The sequence below is a fragment of the Anticarsia gemmatalis genome, chromosome 24 (genome assembly GCF_050436995.1).
Source record: "Anticarsia gemmatalis isolate Benzon Research Colony breed Stoneville strain chromosome 24, ilAntGemm2 primary, whole genome shotgun sequence".
NCBI classification, from domain to species: Eukaryota; Metazoa; Arthropoda; class Insecta; order Lepidoptera; family Erebidae; genus Anticarsia; species Anticarsia gemmatalis.
This window is the reverse complement of record NC_134768.1, coordinates 6,058,985-6,073,951: the sequence shown is the minus strand read 5'-3', so window position 1 is coordinate 6,073,951 and position 14,967 is coordinate 6,058,985. Positions and strand designations below refer to the sequence as shown.

General features: G+C 34.3%; 1 protein-coding gene across 4 annotated transcripts in view; it reads right to left on the bottom strand.

The window, feature by feature from the left end:
• Oamb (Octopamine receptor in mushroom bodies) overlaps positions 1-14,967 on the bottom strand; it is a 163,142-nt gene that overhangs the window by 34,967 nt on the left and 113,208 nt on the right. For all 4 annotated transcript variants that reach the window (XM_076130610.1, XM_076130612.1, XM_076130611.1 and 1 more), the window contains exon 4: positions 10,285-10,427. In XM_076130610.1, coding sequence (XP_075986725.1) covers positions 10,285-10,427 — 143 coding nt within the window. The remainder of the gene's footprint in view (positions 1-10,284; positions 10,428-14,967) is intronic.

Sequence of the window (14,967 nt, the reverse complement as noted above, 5' to 3'; positions counted from 1 at the left end):
GCATTTCTACTTTTCACTACAAAATCAAATACTTAATGTAGTGATGATTAATCACACTACTTTCCTTTTACCTATCGATACTGTTACGTAAAACAAAACGTCCTCAAGAAAAGACGCTCAGTAAAAATCTCTACCGCAAAGAAATCAATACTATTTCCGTGATCTTTTACAAAGTAAATAGTAGATACTGTATGCCACATGAAAGTCGTTTTGAAAGCAATAAGGAGCTTTTGTATGAACGCAAATTGAGATCTCTGTGCGTATAGGATTTAGTATATTGTCATGGTCTTTTACTTTGAAGAACACTGCGTTAAAAGCTTCTTGTGGCATCGATTCACGATTTTTTCATACATAATATTATTTTGTCACTTTAGAAATACATAATCACACATTTTTTAGAAGGATTTAAGTGCAGTACGACGATTTTCAATGTATCAACAGTTAGACATTAAAAACACACTTAATTTTAATGAGTTTCTATAGCATTTCCTAAAAGATGATACATTTTTCAATTAAAGTTTATCAATGATAGCCTAGTTGCTAGACGATAAGAAATAATTCGGAACCACTGTCTTGTAAGCAATTTCAAAAGAACCTAATAGTAAGGTATGTTCAATGTCAATCACTCAATACGGAATCAACAGTATCAAAGTTCACAATCTAACACATCTACTATACCAACACTACATACATAAACATACATTACGTATAAGTACTATTTTTGCTAACTTAAAACTAAATTTATCCCCGGCATTCTGTTGTATTTTTGCCCGAATAGTATAGCTGGTGACCTTTTTATTTAGAACGCATTTCCAAATCCCGACGTTGTGTATTTATTGATAGGAAAAATCCAATAAAGTTTCACTTAATATGGAGATTGAACCCGGATCTTAAAGATTTAGAAAATTGTGAAGTTACGAAAAACTGTATTCAACTTAAATAAGTAAGTAGGTATATTAAAATTTATAACAATGTATTTTTATGGAAATGTTTGTAAATGTGACAGGCATATTTCAATTGTATCTTAAGGAAAGAATCTGAGTACAGGCATTACACAGCTTTCCACAGAAAAATCTTTCCCCGTGGGAAATTTATGGAATTATTTCCATATTACATGGAAGAAATTGCTGATATGGTGTTTTCATAAGACAATATCGTTTATTTATTGCATCTATTTAGATTTGAGGTGAGATTGAATTAGGCGGTAAACTGCAAGCTAAACACGTGATGTAAGCAATATTGATAGTTAATATGAATTTATTCGGAATCTCTTTATACGCATTTTTTCTCATAAATATAAACTTGCATTATCAATTTAATTTGCCAACTTCCTATACGTCAGGCCAGATCAAAATTTATCCGGACGGGTATTATATGCCTAAATAAATCCTTAGAAAACCGACAGAATTGTTAACACCAAATATGTGCATTTATATGGCGTACTTTCTAAGAGTTTACGGTGCAGTAAGGATAGGCAAGTTTCGTAAGTTATATCATCAAAACATAAAATATTAACGATTTTAAACTGTCGCGACTTGTACACATAATATTATAATGTAACGGGTCTTAATCGCGATTAAGACCCGTTACATTATAATATTAAACATAAAATATGTTTATATGAAATCCACAGATGGTTGCAGATTTCACAGACAAAAGTACAGATACCAAAATAGGTACTTAATTCATTGAGCAGTCCTGGATATATTTGCTTCAAGTAGTGTAGTAGTACCTCAGAGTGTATTGAAGTATAGAGATCTATCATATGGTTAGTGATCAACCTAGTGTCAAAGTTGTTCAAGCAGCCCGAGAAGCCTTTGACATAGCTTAACGACTGTTATCTTAATTGACAACAACCGCGACCGACATTTTACGTGTCCTTCGAAGCACGCTCAGTTCAAATACCACCATGCGGTCACCCATCTATAGAATGACCGCGCCAATGGTTGCTTAACCCACAGATAGTTTACCGACCGGTGAGCACAACTTTTATTTAAACGCGGTCATAGCGTGTCTGCATTGCCATGTCTTGCATATAGTAATTATACTGTAATAATATATGTATTAACATATTATTATTTTTTATTTTGTACGTGCTAGAAACGCACATTTACGGTACCAAATAATTTATACACGTGTGCTTAGGTTTTTGGTTTAGAATTCCACATAATAAGGCGCGTTAAGCGTGCGTTATCTGTATCGAAAAATACGTTTTGTGCAAACATACATACATAATATCAATTCTGTTATACCTGAAAGTAAAGCAGAGGTGTATGAAGCTTACCCACTGTTCGTTATTAACAATGTTAATCACATGTAATAGGAGGCAAGCCTATTGCCATCTTCCGGACATGTTACATAACTCCAATTGAGAAATAATTTTAATCGTAAAATTTTCAAAGACCAAAGGTTCTTCGGGAATGGAACCCACTATCACAACCATGATCACTACGCTACCAACCCCGCCACAAAGCCAAGTCGCTTTGTACACCAGTTGTAACACAAACAGATAATCTAATAATTGTTTAAGTGGCTACATTGTATATCCACGTGTATGGAATTAACTCCGGAATAAAAACTGTCACGTTTTTCCAACGAATATGGATTTGTTATTCTGAGAACCAATCAACTTTATTAACACAATCAACTTTTGTCCACGTGGAATTCGTTTTAAAATAATCGGCTTAGTAACAGATTTTTATAGCTTTGAATTTATTCCATTCTTAAACAATGTCTATCGCCTTGATTTGTATATGACCATTTTCAAGTCCATTTTCGTTTCAAAAATCCCAGACCTTGAAAAGGATTCCAAGGTCTTGGATGTGCGTTTGTATGTAAGTCATAATGCCTATAAGTTAGTCAATTGTTTATATTAGACAAGAAGAAAATAAAGAGTTAATTAAATGAATCTATACTAATATTATAAAGCTGAAGAGTTTGTTTGTTTGTTTGAACGCGCTAATCTCAGGAACTACTGGTCCGAATTGAAAAATTCTTTCAGTGTTAGATAGCCTATTTTTCGAGGAAGGTTATAGGCTATATATCATCACGCTACGACGAATAGGAGCGGAGTAGCAACGAGAAATGTTACAAAAACGGGGAAAATTATGACGCATTCTCTCTTATGTGACGCAAGCGAAGTTGCGCGGGTCAGCTAGTAAATAATAAAGAACACATTCAGTCATTCGACAGCTCACACACGGTCATTTGCAATCTGTGTAACTTTCAATTGTAACATGGCGTCGACATTGAAAATACTAAAGTAAATCCGTATGTAATCAATGTTATAATAATATGTTAATAATACAAAATATCATGGCTCATGATATATAGCCTGGTGACAGACATACAGACAAATGAACAGACGGACAACAGAGTTTCAATAATATTAAACCGTAAGAATATCTTCACAAAAATCCCCTCAATGTGGTATAAATAACGTAAGGTAGAAAATTACATATTATAATATCAATACATATGCTATAGTACAGTACAGGTACGAGTCCCACTTGTGTCAGCTTACAAGGAGTAGGATAATGCAGGCTTACTCCACTTATGAGACTCCAACCTTAGGCTTTTCACCAATCAGTATCTTAAGAATGGTGGTATTAGAAGGTTAGCAGAGCAATATCAGAAGTACCTTACTGTGGCAGCATTCATAACGCAACTATCGTAGTCATTGTTTCGTACATGATACATTGTTGCATAAGTAACTTGCTTTATTTAATCTTGATTGAAAAATAAGGTTATCTACTGGCTAATTTAAGTTAAAAGTTATATTTGTTTAGATGAAAACCATAGTAAAAAATAATCAATTGACCTAAGTAAAAATTCTGCATAGTTTGTATGGAAAGATTTAAAAAAATATTCAAGTCATTGCGACTGATGCTAGCAAAACCGTCATCAAGCTACAATAATTATAAAAAGTTTTTTTTCTAACCCATTTCTGCCCCACTGCAGGGCAAGGGTCTCCTCCCAAACGAGGGGAAGGGATTAGGCCTTGAGTCCACCACGCTGGCCAAGTGCGGGTTTGGGACTTCGCATGCCCTCAATAAATGTAAATTTTAGGCATGCAGGTGATAATTATTTCTAATACACACATAACTTCGAAAAGCCATTGTGTTGTATAAAAATATACATTACAAAAAATATCGATATATCAATTTCTTAACCCGCAACCGATAAAGGAAGTTAACACGATATAAAATCTCATAACCACCTTCATAAATATAATACCTTTAAAGATGTTTATATTACGTTCTTGTATCAACGTATAATATTCTTCAAATATTGACATAAATCAGGGAAGCAGCGGCTCCCCGGCGCTTACATCGCGATATTGACTATTCTAACCCGATAATACGATTTTTCTTTGGAAATATTCGATGAGGCATATTGATTTTGATATAACTTTTGGCCGTGGTTCCGACCACTTGGGGTTACTAAAGGATCCAAATGTTTTGTTTTTCGAAAATAATAACTGGTCGCTCTGTGAAACAATATCTACCACTTTACCAAATTTTATCAAAATCGGTGGCGCTGTAGTTTTCAGTACAAGGCTTACAAACAGATAGTTTTGTTCTAGAATCTGATTTTTTTTTATGTATTAGAGTGGACGTTACATATTGCAGCGCGATTACAGATTTTCAAAACAGATTAGACGTATCGAGCACTTGGCAATCAATAGCTATGACAATAGATTTTCAAATAACATTTTCGATAGCGACTCGACTTCATTCGGACCATTGCAAACGTGCGAACTACGCCATGTCATTTTATCGAAACCTAACTCACACTTACACATTGTCGCATTCCTATGATTATCTTAATTGTAACGTTGCTCGCATATTTGTAATGGCCCAAGTATAGCTATATAGATACTACTACTCTCCACAGTAGATCCTAATCGCTACTCTCAAAGTAATTAGCAATCGAGGGCATTGAACTCCAACATCAAAGTTTACTTTGATTTAGAATAGTCTTTAAAATTACGGTGTGTTTGATTTAAGTTTGTTGAGAAGTATTTGATAATTAGAAAGTAAGAAGGCTACTTAACTTTTCAATTTCCTGATTACGTTTTCTACAAACTTTTGTACTTACTTATTGAGAGATTTTCTGACACGTTTTTGGATAAAAAACAGCTTATGACAAGAGATACTGAATTTTGGTTTCTTTAAAGGTTAGTTTTTATACGAATATGGCATAGTTTACACTATCCACTATCGACAAACTAGCTATCGATTTTGTGTGAAAATGTGGTCAGCGCCTCTAGCGGGCTATTCTGTTCTCGATAGTAACGACTGTAGGCAATCACGAGTGTATCTGTATAGAGAGTTTAATAACATCAATAACATAAATGTTGAAGGTAAAGAGAATGCAAAGTCGGTTGAAGACTTCATGGACAAAAGCACTGATATCAAAATGGAATATATAGAATGCTTAGCTCTGACTTGGCTAGTTTTTAACAATAAGCATTAAGTTTGCGCCTAAAAACATTATCATTAGGAGTTTGTATTCTAAAAGCATAGTCAAAAAACTGTATATAAACAACTGAACAGGTGTTCTACCAACGATGTGCTTTTAAATCTTGTTTTTGATCTTCATCATCAAAACAGACAAAAAGCCAAACGTCATACTTCTAAACAGTTCGATTAATATTTCAATCTCCTTTTCTTAGAACCAGTCTTTGTTAAAAATGTGATCAGTATCGTCCATTGTTCCTAGAAGTGCTCAAATTTTGTGTTGGAAATCAATCATTCGGAATGATTTGGAAGTATGTATTATTGTAAGCAAATGATTGAAAACCGATAGAATTTCACGAGAAGTTTATTTAGAAGCATTTGTTTGTTCATTTTATCGTTATTGTGAATAGACAATGAGCTTCGTTTGTTATAAAATCATTAGGCACCAGGCAGATTTCTTATAATTATGTGCTGTAATAAATTCATAACAAATAATAAATTCTTAGTTTCAAATACAAACTCGATAAAAGAAAACCGAACTAAAAAGGAATATTATCTGCGGATCACAAATAACATGCTAGTACCAAACTATGCCACTCCAGCCTTTTGGCGTGTAGTTCAGATTTGTGATTAATAAAAAAAAGAAGGCCTTTTTAAAGAATCTCTATTAAAAGAAGTGCAACAGAAGTGAGGATCAGAAAGTACCATCCAAAATGCTGCTTTAAAAAAAACATTAAACTAACTTTATACTTAAATTAGCAACCAATAAATTACTGTTCATACTTTTGAAGATCTTCGGTACCCACTTTAATCTCACGTAGCTTAACCTTAACGTATTTTTTTAACATAGCGTTATTAGTAACGATAAAACATTAGGTTCAAAGTAATATGCTTCTGCTTAACCCTTTAAAAGAGTACAAGCGTGATGTAAACACTCATATCGAACAAAGGAAGCGTGTTTATCGGAGAAAAAACGTAGGAAATTGCAACGGATGTGTGTACAAGCATACATACATACAGACAGACATACCGACAGTGTAGACTCACAACGTGATGATTTTTTAACCGTGACCTAAATATCCAATGGGGTGTAGGCAAAGATTCATTCAGCATTTTTTCGAATCATCAGTTTAGTTTAGATTTCTGTCGTTTAAAATAAGAGTAATTAAACAGCAGATAAGAAGATTCGAGAATAATTCGATTAGATTAATTCTCAGAGCAGATTTTTTTGCACTTAGTATAAATTAATTATGTGTCGAAGAGACTTTACAAACATACAAGCTACAGAAACCGTACAAGTACAAAATGCAGACAAAAATATTTGCATCATGTAGGAATTGAAACCGGGATCTCCGCGCAATGGGGTTTTAACCTAGAAACTATACGCTTAAAATATATACATTTACGAACTTAATTCTGAATTAAAGCAAACTTATAAAAGTCTTACTTTTTAACAAACAGGTTTCATTAGCAAAGGCAGTTTTTTAGACGCGTCTTCAGTCTAGTCTAGACAGATAAAATGTTACGGTTATAGATTTATGAAGGTCAAACTTTACTATGGGCAGCATAATAAAGTAGCAAATACTTTATACTTACATAGTACTTAACGCCACGCCTATTATACTCAAAGATATGTGTATAATACCCGCGTGTCGCCATTTACATACTGTTAGTTTCTCCTTGTAATAGCTGGCAAGCCTATTGCCATGTTTCGAGACTCTGGGATATATCCATACTAATATTATAAATGCGAAAGTAACTCTGTCTGTCTGTCTGTCTGTCTGTCTGCTACTCAATCACGCCTAAACTACTGAACCAATTTGCAGGAAATTTGGTATGGAGATATTTTGATACCCGAGAAAGGACATAGGCTACTTTTTACCCCGGGAAAATTACGCATTTCCCGGGAAAATTCAAGTGGCGAACGAAGTCGCGAATATTCAACACTAGCTGACCCGCGCAACTTCGCTTGCGTCACATAAGAAAGAATGGGTCAGAGTTTTCTACGTTTTTAGAACACTTTTTACTGTTACTCTGCTCCTATTGGTCGTAGCGTGATGCCATGTTTCGAGACTCTGGGATATATTTAAATATAAATAAATTAAAAAAAAACACTCTGCCCGATCTGAAAATTGAAACTAAGCATATAGGGGCAGTCGAAAATGCGTCACATATCTGACCACATACTATTTAAGGATCTGCGTGTATATTTTAAGACTTTTAGTACCTAGTATATATTATAGACTTTCATCATCATCATTGGTCTGGATACATCTATTGCAGATGATTAACTGAAAAAGCCTATGCGGGAGTGGCAACCGCGACCACATTAACAGCAGATAAAAGTGCCAGAGGAAGAATAAATAAATATTAAAAAAAAGGGACTTTATATGTGTCAATACATAACCGAAATAAATCGTAGTTTTAATAAAAAATATACGCCTATAGTACTATTTCCTTCATAAAAGTGCAAACCTACTAATCACGAACACAAGATTGATATTCTTAAGGTCAAGTTGAAGTGTCAAGGCGACAAGCACTCAAGCCGCGGTTATGAATGTGAGAGCGATGACGTCATTCTATCGATCATACCACACCAAACTGAAAGGTCTATTAACGATGACTCTATTTTTAAATTAGCTTGAAAGATTTTCTATTTATGTTTTTTTTAAGAAAAGGAATACCATTTTTTCTTTGTTTTTTACACAACTCCCGCACTAAGAATTGCTTTTGTTTCTTGTAACGGACGCAAAGCACAACCAGACCAGAAATGAGTATTAGTGGATCGCACAAATAATTGCTCCGTGTGGGAATTGAACCCACGACCTCCCGATAGAGTGGTATAGGCGTGGCGACCTAAACCACTGCGCCACGGAGGCTGCCATTGTGTCAATTGCAAGAGTACGATAAATGTAGGATAATAGTTAGTAGTAGTAATGCGAACGAGCTTTTGAATGTGCGTACACATGAATGAATTTTTAAATTGGAATTTCCTTTTTTAATATCTGGTCTATATGAAATAATTGATTTTCAGCAGTTATGGGGAAGGCCTAAACGCCGATGCTGGGATGAATTGGAAGCTTTCCTAGGTGGAAGGACAGACGCAACTATCAACCTAGGGATCTGGAAAATCAAGCGAGTGGTCTTGGATAAGCAGTGGGACACCGAAAAAGGTTAATAAAAAAGATGCTGTATTTCACTTTGGCAACGTGTTGATCATAAAATGAGTTCAGTTTATTTGATATTCTGTATTTCGTGTAAACAAGTCCTTTTAACAAAATTCTGATAACAGGCCTTAACAGGGTTTATTGCTTAGCATCATAAACATACCGTGACTATTTCTACATCCCAAAGATTCCAAATGGCTGAAAGTTGATTTTCTATTCGTCATCATTGACTTTGCATAAACTATGCTAATTCAGTTAAATGCCTTCTGTTCCATTAATTTCACGAACCCATTGTTTTGACTCTATTATCATAAATTTCTAATTATAAACTGGCATCTTTTAAAATATTTACCTTCTTTAAGCCTCAATAAACGCAAAAGCCTAGAAATAGCCGTTTACGGCGTCGCTCTAATAACGTCATTGAAAACACAACCTAGATAGTCCAAACAAAAATAAACCTTAAGTTCCAAGTCATAAATTTCAAATTTACTTACTTTCTATTGAAGTTTGAGTTTTATTACATGGAAAATGAGCGTCTATATCTTTGGGAACAAAGTTTAAAATCAGTTAAAATGGTACTGGGGTGTTTGTCATTGGAAATTCGACTTAATAATTAATGTTTTAAAGTTGAAAGTTTGTTGGTGGTCAGTGAAGGCTTTATGGCCGAAGCATCTGGTGCAGCTCTTAAAGGTTCTAATTACTGAAAATGATAGTACCTTGAGTCTATGGGGTCTTGGGCGTACATTTTGTTATTGTTTAGAAGAATATGGACTGATTGTTGAATGATCGCCCCTTGCATGATCAGTTATTCTATCAACCACATTGTCAATCTTTTGGCGATTGAAAAGAGTGGCCGTGAGTTTCTTGCTAGCTCTTCTCAAGGCTCTTCGAGCTACTGGTAGATTCAGTCATTATAATGACTATCATAAGTGTCAGTATTAAACCTACTGAATAAATGATTTGATTTTCATTTTTATTTTGACTCAGTCGGGTTCATTTATTATTTGAGTTTCATGTACTTCGGCTGTCATCGTAAAAGTTCATGAAGATAATTCTGTTTATGAAGACTGAGTTTCTTGGGTATGTTTATAACTTTGGTAATGAACTAAATGTTTATGATAATTATGAATAAGTTGACTTTGTCGTAAATACGTGTGTTTATTATTATGTTGTTAAACTTTCCTAAATGAGTACGAGTTATGATTATAGACATAATAATAGAGAAAGTATAAGTATGAGAATCTCTTCTTATTACTCGTAAATATAATTATTTTCTGATGATTAAGAAAAAATGCAGTTTTATCGTAATACGAGTAAATTGATATTCAGGGAATAAAGTAGGCACATTACTATTCAAAAACGACTATATTGTGCTATACGTATACCTACATATTTAATTGTTAAAGGCATATTATTATGTATACTGTTAAAAATAATATTTAACTAGACAAACAGCAGGACTAGCAAGTAAAAAAAAATTACATTTACTAACTTAAAGTAAGGAATAAGGATTCGATAACAATCGTAAGGCGATGTTAATCGCACCTAAGACGTCCCTACCACTGCCACAACTTTAAATCACAATCTTGTAGTTGTAAACAACCAATCAGCAATATTTTACAGCTATACACAGTAAAACAACGACATGCACTCACCTCAAACACCTCCCTAGTGGCTGAGAATGGAAGCACGGCGACGCCGACCAGCAAGTCAGCGACGGCTAACGACACGATGAAAAGATTCGTCACACTACGCAGCTTTGATGAACATAGTACTGCCGCGATGACTAGGCAGTTACCTGCAGACAACAAAAAATTTGGTTAGACTATTCTATTTCTATTCTTTTAAAAGACAACTCCCGCACTAAGAATTGCTCTTGTGTCGCGGAGACTTTTACAAACATACAAACAACGGACACGAAGGACAACCAGACCCGAAACAATTATTTGTGGATAGCACAAATAATTGCTCCGTGTGGGAATCGAACCCACGACCTCCCGATGCAGTGGTATCGGCGTGGTGACCTAGACCACTGCGCCACGGAGGCAGTCAAACTACAGAGGCAGACTAGTGGGAAAATTACCACTTTGAAGTAGGTATAGAGTCCCTTGATACGAACACCTTTGTCGTGTCAGGTAGTTGAACTGGCAGATTAGCTGCACTCGGCCATATATCATAGTGATAAAGATAAATGGTAATAAAATAAACCTTAACACAACAAAAGTAAAATGATACTAGTTCATAACTTTTTATGAGGAATATGATTTTTGTTAGCCTGTAATGTTCCACTGCTGGGCTATAATCTCGCCATTTTTTTTCCAATCATCCCTAACTCCTGATATGTATGTCCCATTACTATCAAAGATCGTCACGAGAGCGTTTCTTGGGTCTGCCGAGACGTCGACGTCCTTCTGATGATTACTTTAATCGAATTAAGAACTTGATCACCTAGTAGTGCATTTTAATAGTTAATATTTAGAAGAAACGTAACGTACGCAATAACGTATCTAGAGTCAAATGATTACGCATTTATTCAAATCTGTCATTTTATGATTAACTCGCAAGCAAAGCTTCTAATAAGATCCAATTTTTCAGTAAAAATAGATTCTGGAAAAGTATGGAATTATGCTCTTCACAGTATTCCACAGCAATAGCTCTGAGCTTAGGGACGTTTCTCAGAACTTAGAATAAATAGATGATTAAAATATCCCAAGTAATTATATGCAACGGCAAACTAGCTTGTTATCTTCTTTATTTGTAAATAGTACCGGCTTTTCTTAGATAATCGTGGCTATTCTTACCTTTAGATCCCTTTCTAGGAAATCTGACACTCGTTAATTAGAAAATACTAACAAACAATTTATTTTGAGATTTTAAACTTTATAAATTGCATAAATGAACGGCAATATTAGATACAATATATTATTATGTATAATTTAAACGCATGTTTTTCTATATTAGTCAACATTGATTACACACTAAAATGTAAATTTTGCCTTTTGTAATATCGACTACAATAACTAAATATTGTATGTAGAAACTATTTTTGCAGTACATTTTTAATGTCAAACACTGTACAGAAAATTGCACAGAATCGGAGTTCCCTATAGTCGGTACTGTCGAGAAACGAAAGTTTGACAGGTAAAATGTACTGCCAAAATAGTTTCTACGACGCCCGGTAGAGGCGCTGATCAGATTTTCATATAAATTTTCGTTGTTGATAGTCGATAGTAGGAGAAAATTGAGCTGCTGTTCGCTTAGCTGTTGTATAATTGTTAATGAAAGCATAGTTAATACAGTCAGCCTATTACGAACTTCCGAACTATAGTTACATAATAATCAATGGCGACTGCATTATTGTAAAAGAAAAATCTGTAATCTCAAATCTCAATATCTCGTAACTAAAAATCAGCGCAATGAAAAGGTAAGTACCAAACAATTTTCTCTGTTAATTACAGTTTCAATAAAAATCTTTACTTGTGCAAAATATCAAATTTAATTCCAAGACACACCTACAGGTTGATAAAAAATAATTTCCTAGAAAACAAAACTGAATTACTCTACAATTACTGAGAGGTTCAAAGAAATTCTCACCAAAGGTGGCAGCGTCAAAAGGAGTGACGAATTAAAAACATTGTGGACTTGAAAACGTTCAGAAATTGTAAAAAAAATATGCGCTAAAGCTACTAACGAGACGGCTAAGAGCGTGGTCCGAGAATGACTTGCAGGTTTGAAAAGTTACAGTAATTTAATGCAATTACCGGTAATGGTTGTAAGATGTTTTATGAAACGATTGAAGTGGCTCTTTAAAAATGTACTGTTAAGAACCCAACTGCAGTTTATACTTAACTTACAAACTGTAACCAAAATTAAAGAGCCATGTGAAACTTATTAACTGAAATAAAATAGATCAATTTTCCTGGGTGACTATAACACTTTTTGTGAATATCACACTTCTTGTATGAAGTATTGATAGCCGGATGGTTTACCTGCCTAAATGACAAGTATCAGGCAGAACACCAGTAAAATTACTTTTCGAAGCGATGTTGTAATCAATCACGTAGAATTAGAACAAAATACCGCTTATGTTATAGTAATGGATAGGAAAATACCTAACCATTGAAACATATGCTTCCTATTACCAATTTCTATCAATACAGATGTCCACTTATAACTTTTTGGTTACAACTTTTATCGCGAAATTATTGCCTGTCTATACTTATACTGTACGGAATGTGTGTGGAAACGCAAAACTTCCCAAGATGAAGTTAGGCCGAGTTGTGGGGTGATTTTAATCGATTCTTCTCGAAGAAAATTGTTTTTTTCTCGATATATCGGTACGGAAGTTGAATCGACTTGGCAGTTCTGATGATATCAATTACCGAAACTGATTGGATACTGTAATATAGATTGTGTAAGTATTTTTGTTTATTTCATGGAATGTATGACAAATAAATTGGATGTGTAGGAAGGTTAAATTGGAATAGATACTTCTAAACTAAACATAAATATAACTGAGGGGTTAGGTCCATATTTAGTTTAGAAAAACGACGCAGGCTTTGTTCGGGAGGAGACATTTGCCCAGCTGTGGGACAGCAATGGGTTAAAGAAATACCTAACATGTATTCAATAGTTTAATAGTAACTAGTAATTACTAAACTTTTAAATTTACATATTCTACGCGTTAATTACTATAACAGGACAATTCGAAGAGATGTAGCGCAGTTCTCTTGATCTTTGTTTGATATTTCGGTACGTTGCATATAGCGACGTCAACGGTTACATGTATGCAGATAAATTGTATTTGTTCGTCTTTTGCAATATATTATAGCCAGAACAAGAGGGCCATTGTATTATATTAAATCTATACTAATATAATAAAGCTGAAGAGTTTGTTTGTTTGTTTGTTTGTTTGTTTGTTTGAACGCGCTAATCTCGGGAACTACTGGTCCGATTTGAAAAATTCTTTCAGTGTTAGATAGCCCATTTATCGAGGAAGGCTATAGGCTCTATATCATCACGCTACGATCAATAGGAGCAGAGTACCAGTGAAAAATGTTACAAAAACGGGGAAAATTATGATTCTCTTATGTGACGCAAGCGAAGTTGCGCGGGTCAGCTAGTAAAAAATATATCTTGGGCAGTCCCTTTTTATCTTGCTTGTACAGTATACAAGCAAGATAAAAAGACATTCCATAAACCGATCACTTAACCCAACCAATACGCCACGAACCATTAAAATATTCAACGTAATCCAAAAAAATACACGTCACTTGATGTTTCACTGCCGTACAGAGTCAATCTATCACGAATTTTCCTCATACTCTATTAAACTAACTGAATAGCTCCGACATTTTCCCGTACCATGAAAAAGGGGCTTATGGACTCGTTGCTTAAGTAAGATATATACGAAAAATCGACGCGCGATGAGTGTGACAATTTATTCAAGCTTGTCTATACTTTAGTCAGACGGTGTCAGTGAATTTGTTGCTTATAGTTTGCCTTTTGATAGGCTTTGAATCTTTCTTAGTGATGATTGCCCTTTCGTATATTTTTACAATGCTAGGTTATGCGATTGCGTTTATATTATGTTTACTAACTGAAATTTGGAATGTTAGTTTATTTAATAATCTCATCTATTTAGTAATGGCATGTTAAATGAGAACAGCTATTGAGAAAGAAAGCCTAATAAGTTCAGCCGTGGACGTATACCGACCGATGATCAAGAAACAGCTCATTATCATATTTTTATCATTCGGTTAATTAATACGTTGCAACGAAATCGCATAAAACAAGTTTTAATGTTTATAAATTTAGCAAAAAGTGAACTTTAAAACAAAACATTAAGAAATACCCAACGAAATTTTACAAAATTCTAAGTATAAATTCTTTTCTTTACTAAAACTAACTAAGATTTCACCCGAAAAGTTATCCGGCTCATGATTTTCACTTTTCAATAGAGCCCTCGTCTTATCGCTGCGGCATCGTAACGGGTGAGGTCCACCTGCGAACTAATGGTATGCGATAACCAACCTGCGGTGGTCCGGCGTGATGATTATGGCAATTTTCCTCTCGGACCCTACGTAATGAGGCCGGACTATGGGGCGAATTGTACTTAGTGGTTCGTGTTTCCCGTTGGATATTATTATGTGGTTTTTGTTATAGAGTGTTAGTGAATTAAGAATTGTACAAAAATATGTAGCATTATATTTATGAAACACAATGTAGTTTTGTTTTGTATAAAAAAATGTAATGTCTATTTTTTGCAATTTTGTGTAAAAAACATTTATTTTTGAAAACAATTTGGAAGACTTAACTATTTACATTTTTTTATGAAC